Source organism: Beta vulgaris, chromosome 4 (assembly GCF_026745355.1).
Source record: "Beta vulgaris subsp. vulgaris cultivar EL10 chromosome 4, EL10.2, whole genome shotgun sequence".
NCBI classification, from domain to species: Eukaryota; Viridiplantae; Streptophyta; class Magnoliopsida; order Caryophyllales; family Amaranthaceae; genus Beta; species Beta vulgaris.
The window spans coordinates 46,979,770-46,991,309 of NC_079205.1; the positions used below are offsets into that span (position 1 = coordinate 46,979,770).

At 33.0% G+C, this 11,540-nt stretch overlaps 1 protein-coding gene across 1 annotated transcript; it reads right to left on the minus strand.

Moving 5' to 3' along the window:
* Nucleotides 1-9,799: 9,799 nt before the first annotated feature.
* LOC130591163 (uncharacterized) lies at nucleotides 9,800-10,575 on the minus strand. The gene is made up of 2 exons (XM_057394098.1): nucleotides 10,342-10,575; nucleotides 9,800-10,105 (listed from the first exon to the last, which is right to left on the minus strand). The coding sequence occupies exons 1-2, from the start codon at nucleotides 10,573-10,575 to the stop codon at nucleotides 9,800-9,802; spliced, it is 540 nt and encodes a 179-aa protein (XP_057250081.1).
* Nucleotides 10,576-11,540: the final 965 nt, after the last annotated feature.

The window sequence follows — 11,540 nt, forward strand, 5'->3', positions numbered from 1 at the left end:
GCTAACTTTGCCCACTTTGAGCATCGAGTTAAAAATGAAGTTCAGAGTTGACTCTTTTGTGATCCAAGTTGCATTAAGCCGCAAACTTTTACTAAGGATGAATTTAGAAAAACAAAAACCAAAAAAATAAATAAATCATGAGCAACTTGTTGGCTTTCGTCCACTCCTAAATCTAAACGTCATATTCCGATAGCTAAAATGGAACACTTACATGTGGGCAGCCGCAGTATATATACTCTTATTACAAATATGACTTTGATTATCATGCTACTTAGTGGGGGAATATCTACTTATATTTTACTTATCCCTAACCAATACTCCTAGCTAGGCCCTAGGCCGTTGGCCGTAGCTAGAACACAAAATGCTAGGAGTAATTTAGTTAATTTTTTTTGTTGATCTTAAAGTATGATATAGGAAGGGACTCATGCCCTATTATTTTGAACTTATTCTATTTAAAATTAACTGAAATTAATTAAATTAAATTGCAATTAGTTAAATTTAATTGAGTTAAATCGAAATTTACTAAATTGAAATGAAATTAATTGATAGTAATAATAATAATATTAAAAATATTATTATTAATAATAAATAAATATATATATAATAATAGTAAGTAAAATAAAAAATAAATAATAATGAAATAATAAACAATAATAAATAATAAAAAAAATAATAAAAAACAATAACTAATAAACAAATAAATAAACGAATTTTTCACAGGTACCCCTGAGGTTTAAGAAATTCATTGGGTACCCCTACGTTTTCAAAAATTTATTGGGTACCCCTTTAAGTTTGCATATAATGTACCAAACACCTTCAAGAATTGATTGGTATTGATTCTGTTAACTTAAATGACTTGAAATCAATTGAACCCCAACCTAATTCGCCTATTAATCCACATTATTATCCCAAAAATTTCCTTTTATAGTGATATAAATCCCATTTTTTTATGTGGTCAAAATAGTTTTAATAATGACCCAAGTACCTATTTAATAAATTTATCTGCTTTTGAAAGACTTTATTGGGCATAATATGAAATGTTACGGGAATTAGGATAGGGGTCAACTGATTTTGGGTCATTTAAGTTAACATAATCAAATCCAATAAGTTACTGAGGGTGTTTGATACATTATATGCAAACTTGAAGGGTACCCGATGAATTTTTAAAAATGTAGGGGTACCTCATGAATTTCGTAAAACCTCAAGGTTACTTGGTGAAAAATTCGAAAAAATAAAAAACAAATAATAGTAAATAATAAATAATAGGGTGTACTATATACAATAAAAAAGGCTAAATACAGAAAAATATATTAAAAGAGTAACTTACCCTTTGGGGGTCATCTATGACAAATGACCCTCTTTTGAGGGGGTCATCTATAACAAATGATCCTGCTTTGGGTGGTCATCTATGACAAATGACCCCCTTATATGGGGGTCATCTATGACAAACTACCTCCTATAGGGAGGTCATCTATGATAAATGACCCCATTTCTGTCGTACCCCCACCGCGTCAAATATATAATATAACCTGACACGAAAACTTTAGGCGTCGGCTATCATGTTAGGGGCGATGCGATAGGCCAATTTCAGAATTTTTCCCAACCATGACGCATCCAACTTTATAAATAAATGTGACACGTTGGCTTGTGTGCACAACTACTTATGGTAATGTACCCCGTAAATTAACCATGTTTAAGTTAGGCATAATTTTAGATGTTGTATTTAGCCTCTTTTTTTGTTGTATATAACACTTATGTAAATAATAAATATTCCTATTATTTTTCTTTATCTTTCTCACTTTCCCGTGCACATCTCTCAATGCACATATTTGAACTTACATATATTTTATTATATATTAGTAAAAATTATAACGATTGAATATTAATAATGTACTAATTGAGACGAATCAAACAAGACCCCACATCACGTGCCTAGAATAAATTCTTACTGACTCATATAAATAAATAATCGCTTTTATTCCTCCATAAAGGGTACTTAATAAAATGAATGTTACTATAATGTTATACTTTCCTAAAAACAATGGCACTATAAAACGATTCTATCACTATTCGTCAACTATCCAACATTATTATATAATATACTATATTATTTTGCTAATCAGAGACATATAATAATCTAAGGTATACATTGTCAACCATATCATTAGCTTCTTGGTACTGGTCAGGACTGAAGGTCTTATCTTTAGTTTCCTCTACCTCATCCTCACAGTAGTCGACATATTTTCTTTGTCGTTTTGATCTTCTAGTGGGTTGAGGCTCTTCATCTTCCTCAAGTTCAGTATCAGTCTCATACGTGAAAAATGCATGATAGATGTCTTCTCTAGTTTGGCCTCTAGCATGGTCAAGTTCCACAATGAGCTAGTCATCGCTAGTCAATCCTGACCTCAGTATTCTACACATGGTCCATTCTAGGTTGGTATAGTCTCTATCATCAATAGGTGCAATATCCTCATCGACTTCATCATCACTCAGGACAATGAGGTTATAATGACTTCCTAATGTGGCTGACATATGTAAGGATCTACAACAACAAAATATATGCCATAATATTTTAGTACTCTCTCTGAACGCATTCCCAACAATATACAATAATGAGTTACCAATAACATCACAGACATGAGAACATAACACTTAGCAGGCAAGAAAAATATAAACAGTTAGCAGAGAAGAAAATAATCATCATGCTGAACTAGCTATTCAATGTAGGCATATAATATTTCTATTCTATATGTCCTTCCTATACTACCATTCTCACAAAGCAACAAGTAAAACTTTAAAGGCATGAAAATAATGCAGACACTTTTAAGAAAGTAATAACAATTAAGTGTCTAAAAAAAAATTTCGACTATACAAAAATTTCGGACTTACAAAACTCGAATAAAGAAAAAAAAATTCGACACTTATAAAAAAATTTAGGAATCTACCATTTTCGAATCATCACCGAAATTCGAAATCGTAAAAAAAATTTCGAGCGAATAAATTTTCGAACAATAAAAAAATATATTCGAACAATAATAAAATTATTTCGGTCAAAATTACCTAATAATATATGTTAAATATGACTTGAAATCTTGTGAATGGCATAAGGCTAACTTTTAATGCACATATCTCTCAATCTATAAATGATTTTGATGTGATTCAAATTGGAGGTGATAGCTTGTTCAAAGAGCTTTCCAACGATAGGTCATATGCCCAATTTCGATGAGAAACGAGAAAGTTATGACTGTTTTACGAAAACTGACGAAGCTGTTTCGTCCCGGGCCCGACGGCGGATTTCGCCCGACCAATCGGTGGTGCGCGGTTTTAGCGCTGAACGCGTTTTTTCGATATTTTTCGTTTTAAGTTATCTTTTAGGGTTTGTACGGGTTCCTTATGATTATAAAAGGGCTCTTAGTGTTCATTATTATACACACAACTTATGAAACACTTTTAGCCTCTAGATTTAGGACTCCTTGTATTATTCTCTCTGATTTTCTCCATTATAGTGAAGAAGCTCTAATTCCCCATGTGGATGTAGGTCAAATTTGACTGAACCACGTAAATCCTTGTGTTATTTGTTTGTTCATCTTTATAGTTTTCTCACCTTCATTATTTCATTGATTTTCTGTTCCGCATTAATCAAACTACAACACCGATTTCCTAACAAACTGGTATAAGAGCTTGGTTGTTTAAGATCTTAGGTGTTTATAGAAAAAGTTTGATTTTTTTTTATTATGTCAATGAAATTCGATATTGAGAAATTTGATAGGCAAGTAAATTTTGGCCTATGGCAATTAAAGATGAAAGCCATCCTGGTTCAAAGTGGTTGTCACAAGGCTCTAGAAGGTGCATCCAAAAAGCCTTCGGTGTGACGGATGAGAAGTGGGAGGAGATAGATTTGAAGGCACTCTCAGCGATTCATTTAAGTCTTCTAATGAAGTTTTAGAGAGGTTGCCAAAGAGACAACTGCTGCGGGTTTGTGGTTGAAGTTGGAGTCACTATATGACAAAGTCTGTGACCAACCGTCTACTACTAAAATCTAGACTTCATGATCTCGTCTAGTAGAAGGTAAACCGCTTGATTCTCATTTAGATGAATTCTTCTCTATAATTATGGATTTGCAAAACATCGATGTTGAGATCGATGATGAGGATATGGCTATTAGGTTGTTGTGTTCTTTACCACCTTCTTCTGAGCACTTTCGAGATACCTTATTATATGGTAAAGATGATTTGAGTTTGCAGGATGTTAAGGAGGCCTTAACTCAGAGAGATTTAATTGACAATAAATTGGTTAATAAATCTAATAATTCTGCTCACACAAATGCTTTGGTTGCTCATGGTGGAAAGAATTCTGGCAAAATCTGTAACTATTGTCATGTGAAGGGTCATATTAAATCTGAGTGTTGGAAATTAAAGAAGAAAAATGGAGAAAGGTCCAATGAGGATCGATCTGCAAATATTGCCAAGCTGTTTCTATGATGATCTTGCACTTTAGGGTTACAAGATTTGGGGCTGCGGTTTCTACGATCTCTTTATGTTTGGTGCCCTTTTGAGATCTCTTGGTAAAACGAGAAACCGTGTGGATTTTCTTTTTGGAGTCTATGATAGATTGTTTTTAATTTTAATAAAGTAACAATCTTGGTTATGCATTAGATTTTGTTCTAGTTATGCTATTTCTTATCTCAAATTTGGTACTTTTGTGATTATTAAGTACTATTGCAATTTAGAAATTATGTTGTCATTCAGTTTCTAGAATTGCTTTGAGTTTGTTGTTGAGATGAAGAAGTGTTTGAAGAGAGTTTGGTCAATTTGATGAAGCATGCTAGCGTTGGTGACTTTATACTCTCGATCTAGGCCATGTGATGGTTTTTATACGGATTTTGTGTTCGAAGACGCATCGGTACACAATTATAGAAGATGTCCGTTCTGGGTTGCCTACAATGGTAGGTTTATGAAATTTTGTTTAAGGTAGAGGTTCTATGGTGTTTTGGTTGAGCATCATTTCTTGGTTTAAGGTGGAGTTACCTTGTTTGATCGGTTTCAAGTCAAGGTGGAGATTGTTAAATATGACTTGAAATCTTGTGAATGGCATAAGGCTAACTTTGAATGCACATATCTCTCAATCTATAAATGATTTTGATGTGATTCAAATTGGAGGTGATAGCTTGTTCAAAGAGCTTTCCAACGATAGGTCATATGCCCAATTTCGATGAGAAACGAGAAAGTTATGACTGTTTTACGAAAACTGACGAAGCTGTTTCGTCCCGGGCCCGATCGGGCGGATTTCGCCCGACCCATCGGGCGGTGCGCAGTGTTCGCTGAACGCGTTTTTTCGATTATTTTTCGTTTTAAGGTTACTTATGATTATAAAAGGGCTCTTAGTGTTCATTATTAACACACAACTTATGAAACACTTTTAGCCTCTAGATTTAGGACTCCTTGTATTATTCTCTCTGATTTTCTCCATTATAGTGAAGAAGCTCTAATCCCCCTATGATGTAGGTCAAATTTGACTGAACCATGTAAATCCTTGTGTTATTTGTTTGTTCATCTTTATAGTTTTCTCACCTTCATTATTTCATTGATTTTCTGTTCCGCATTTATCAAACTACAACACCAATTTCCTAACAATATATATTCCTATAAGTTTTTCAAAATGAATAAGTAGGAGCAATTCTAAGAGTTTCTTCAAATAACTAGTAAGTTAGTTAGGCGCCTAAAAGTTTTGATAATAACCTAAAGTTTTGATATCACTTTGTAACACTCCGATAATTCTCTCTTTTCAGAAATACTTTCTAATATAAAACTTAGAGAATTACCAAAGCATTATCGCCCATGTGATAACGTATCGGCTTATTCAGAATTTTGCATCGGAAAACATATAACTAAACTTTAAACTCTATTATCATAAATAAATAAATAAATAAGTACTTTAAAGTCAAACATTCTAAATATGTCTATTCAAACAACTTATTAAAGTACCTTCCTACTAATGCAGAAATAAGATATACTAGATTGCACATTCTCTCCATTCTCAAATTCCCAATTATGCAATCTGTGAACCTGTAATTGTAATTGCTTTAAAGAATCTGCTCACCAAAATGGGTCATCACAAGATCAATAAGGTAAAGTCGTGATCACAATCACAAACAAAGCACGTAATCAGCAAAGCTGCGTACTACATACTAATACTTAAACAGTTCTAACATGATAATAATAAATAACATGCAGGGATAAATAATAATATAATCATATAACATACTGTGGACAACTTTTATTAAACTAAACTCTAAACATCTTTTTATTACTTTAATGGAATTGTTATTGGACTTGAGTTGTCCTATCCACCAATGCCTTCACTAAGAAGGCGACATACGGGAGCTACCAAATATTCCAGAATGACATGCGATATCGAGGAACCTTTGACAATAATGATAATAATAGGGATGGTGATGAATCCATCTCCCAGAAAAAGCCATGGGCTACCACCATATACCCCAACTCGTAATATCCAACTCTAGACGTGCACTAGTCTAAAGTCTATAACTATCCTAGTTACACTTTACGTTATTTACATGTTATTACTTGTTATGACACACATACAGGCAACACAGGAATACAAATCAAACATTCACAACTGAACTTCTTTTATCTTAGGATTTAATAAGTGATCACAACTTACAACCAAAGATTACTTTCTTTTAATCTCAATCCTTCTTATTTGTTTAACCTAGCCAATAATCAAACATACCTTTAAAAGGCATAACTTATCAACTTATCAAATAAGGCCCACAGTCCTTATAAAGTAATGAAAATAATACTTGTAAGGGAACACATGAATAAAACATGATGCAATCTCAATAACATATATTAATTCCCCCATGTGAATTAATAAATAAAGTTCTATCCACATGCTCATCAATATATTCATACAAACATGACAATGTTTAACTCATAATAAATCTCATAATTAATATGCTTGCACACAGGCATAAAACATGTAGAAATCAATCATACTAGAAATCACATATGAACTTATAAAGTTCCTATACATGATATTACCACTTTTTCTCCTTTACTAATCAAATAGCACACATGTATGTAAGTACCTTGTGTAAACTAGTTGGCAGGCCACTTTTAATTCCTTAAAAGTCCTTTACTGAGTATTCTCCGCCTAGAAATCAATATAAACTAAAATCAATACTCTTAAATAAAAATACAGCAACTTTAAAATATTTAAAATCCCTTTAAACATATTCAAAAGTTGATTTTACTATCAAAACTTCAACTGCTTTTAATTCCTAGCATAGTACTACCATACTAGTAATTAAAATTCTTAAAACTCCATTAATAAGCCTTTTATGAAATTCCAGCAACTTATAAAATCATAAAATCCTCTTTAAACATATGTAAACATGCTTAAATTCATAATCTAAAACAATCTCATAGTGTACAACATACTGCTATGGTTTTTTTTATAATTAACACCCTAAAAATCCCTACTTTAATGATTAAAACTTCAATCTAACAATAATAACCAAATCTGAATTTTTATTCTTATAATATATAATATATATGAATAAAGATTATTTTTTAAAACAGTAAATTAAAAACAATAATCATGATTAGCATTAAAATAAAGCATAAAATATAGTATTTAATGGAAACTTGAGGAAGAAGAAAAGAAATTAACCAACAATTAAAGAACAAGGAAGGCGTCGAAACAAGGAAACCACGCAGCAGCAACAAGTCAACGCCCAAATTAAGGATGTGAAGGTTTTGTGACGTTTCTTGTTGAAGAAGAAACGTTACTTGAAGAAGAAGAAAACTTGAGAGAAGGAAGAACAAAGAAAATCGTGAGGAGAGAGAAAGAATATGGCTGCCGTGAGCTTTGAGAAAGGAGAGAGAAATAGTGGTAAAATAATTAGGTATTAAGATATTTATAAGGAGGCTTCCTTTTGGGCTTAGGAAAAGGAGATTGGGCTCAATTGAATTTGATGATGAACAGGATAAATAAATTAGAGCTCTTAACATCAATATAACTCCTTTTCCTCGTCTATTTAGAATTTTGGTTTCCTCAAGCCTACTTAGACTTCTTTTCCAAATCAACTTGATATTTTAAACATTTATCAAAGCATGCCTAAATAAAATATTTTTAACTTTCTTAAATCCTTAAAATAATTTCTTTTAACTTTTAAAAAATAGTTAACCTTCTTTAAATAATCAAATCATTTAAAACTAAATTATGTTTAAATATAAATATATAAATACTAAAATATATTTATAAAATCCTTTAAAATTATTGGGGATTACATGCTAGTTGCATTATGTGTATAGTTTTCAGCCTATCCTGAACTGCAAGCTAGGAATGAGTGTTTTGGGATGTTGGCCTTATTCCATACCCAGCAGTACCATTCCACATTATCTTGTCCCCCCCCCCCCACAAGCCAACTGTACCCTTCCTTAATAGTGTGTTTCCTTCACCCTACATATCATCTTCCATGACCAACTAGTAGATCTAGGAGGGACATATTCCCACCAATTAGAGTTTTTAATGTATACACTATGAATTCATTTTATCCACAATACATCTTCCTTTTGAGCAATTTGCCATACAAATTTTCCTATAGCTCCTTTATTCCACTTGTAGCAGTTCTTAACCCCAAGCCACCTTTCTTCTTAGGTTTACAGATCCAGTCATATGATACATCAGGAGGGCGATGAAGATAGGATTTGCGTTCCCATATAGAAAAGCCCTACAAATCTAGATAATTTTGTCCATAACCTTCTTGGGATAAGAATGATCCGGGCCCAGTAGGTATGTAAGCTCAATAAAACAACATTTACTAGAACATGTCCTTCTGCATAAGAGAAGTGCCTAGAAGACCAACAGAGAAGTTTCTTCGCTATTTTGTTCACCATAACATCACATTCTGCACTTGTCAGTCTTCTAGTAGAAATGGGAATACCAAGGTATCTAAATGGATACTCCCCCTTGACAAATTTAGATATCTGAAGTATTCTTTGCTGGATGTCTTCACTAACATTCCCAAAATATACAACTCACTTCTCCTTGTTTGCATAGAGACCTGAAGCAAGAGAGAATGCTTTCAAGGCTCTTATCTTCATCATAACTGAACTCATATTATCTTTACAAAACATCATGAGGTCATCTGTAGACACTAGATGGGTAAGTTTGATAAGTGCACATCTATGATGAAACGTAAACTTAGTTCTCCTGCTCATCTTCTTTAGTATTCTATTCAAGTATTCCATCACCAGCACAAACAACAAGGGGGAGATTTGGTCACCTTGTCTTAGTCCCTTGTTACCCTTGAAGTATCCAAATGAGTTACCATTTATACTCAAGGTGAATGTAGTAGTGGTTATGTAGCTCATAAACCATCATATGAATTTTCTAGGGAATTTAAGTTTTGTCAGTAAATCTTACACAAACTGCCAATGAACTGAGTCATAGACTTTTCTAAAATCAATTTTCATTGTAAACCTGGAAGGCAAGCTTCTACTTCTGTCATGCTTCATCATATCCTGACAAATTAGAATATTGTGCATAATCATTCTCTTTTCAATGAAAGCACTCTGCACTTGGTCCACCGAAACAGGTAACACTTCATTCAACCTTGAGAAATCATCTTTGATATAACTATCTTTGATATAACTTTATAAATAACATTGCAGCAGGCTATGGGCCAGAATTGAGTAACATTTTGGGGTTGCTCACATTTAGGCAATAAGCACAAAGTAGTAGCATTGATTTGTTTTAGAATTTTCCTAGTTTAGAAGAAATTTAATACAGCTTGACAAACATCAGTCCCAATTCTACCCCATGCTTTCTTGAAAAAGTTACTAGTATATATATATCCATCAGGGCCTGCAGCTTTTGTATCATCAACGTCAAAAATAGCAACCTTTACATCAGCTTCAGTAAATGGAACACACAAGTGTTGTTGCTGCTCAGAAGTAAGGATAGGGCCTTCTTTAACAATACTATCACTCACCCTGCAACATGAGCTGTCATCAATACCCAAGAGACTTTCATAGTATTGTACAAAAGCTTCTTCAATCCCTTGATTATTTTCCTTCTAGATGCCAGGAATATTTTGAATTCTATACACCTGATTCTGCATTCTTCTTTTCTTGAGACAAGCATGAAAGTATGTTGTGTTCTCATCTCCCCCTTTCAGCAAATCAACTTTTGCCCTTTGTTGTAATATGACATTTTGGCCTTATTGAGTCTTTGATACTCCTGCATAGTTGCATCTTCTTGATGATGAAGATTAATATTCAAAGACTGGGTATGAATTTTATTTTGATTTACAATTAATTTTGTCAAAGCCATCATGGTTTCATTCTCTATATTAGAGGATTTAGCCTTATTCAACATCTTGAGACCTTGCTTCAATTTCTTCAGTTTTACTACTACTTGGTACATAGGAGTACCAGACACATTCTGCTGCCATAATTCATCTACAATGTCCATAAATTCCTCTATCATACTCCACATATTGCAGTACTTTAACGATTTAGCCCTTCTGAGAATAGTATTATCCATTTTGATAATACATGGGCAATGATCAGATATGCCTTCTGTAAAAAAATGTAGCACTTGCATCTCCAATACTGTGAAGCCATTCATCATTGCACAAAACTATGTGTATCTTCGAAAATACCCTGCTAGTGCCCTCTTGTTTATTTGACCAGGTTGAGAAACGACCTTACACACCTATTTCAAGAAGATAATTGTCCCTCACATACTGTCTGAAGCTAGCGCTACCTCCTCTAGGGTTACATCTGAACCAATTCGATCTTCTAAGTGTAAGATATTGTTAAGGTCCCCCATAACTATCCATGCACCTGTGATTAGCTCATTATATTGCATATTTTTACCCCTATATTTTAGTTATTTGAATATATTTTATATTTATAATTGAGTTTTTAGTATGACTTCTATTATTACGTACTTATTCTTTTATTATTATTTTTTTATCACCTATTGAGCTTAATTAGTATTTTATTTTGTGATAGGTGTTCGGTTCGGGAAAAGTAAGTACAAGGCCAAGTAATAAACAACTCAAGTCAAAGGCTACAAGAAAATAAGAGCCCAAGTCTAAGAGTTTACTCCTCTCCAAGCAAAAATCCCAAGATACCAATCAAGCTTATATTAGGAGATTATTTTATTTCCTTGTTATGATATAATTAGTGGGGATATAAATCTCCCTAATTCCATAATACTAGGGAGGGAGGAGCGACATATACTCCCACGCATACAGTGATACATCCACAACATTCATATACTCTTAATCACATACACAATAGTTTTTAGGGTTATAGTTAGTTTCTCTGTTTCTATCTTGAAACTGTTCGAGCGTTCTCTTTGCCAGCGGAGTGACAACGGCGGCGAAGTGTCGTTTGATTGTGTTGTTCTTAATTAGTTTCTCTTAATCAACTTTGGTAATCTCGTTCCTTTCTTCAATTAAATTTAGTTTTGTTCCTTGCCAATTTTTACTTTCTTTCTCT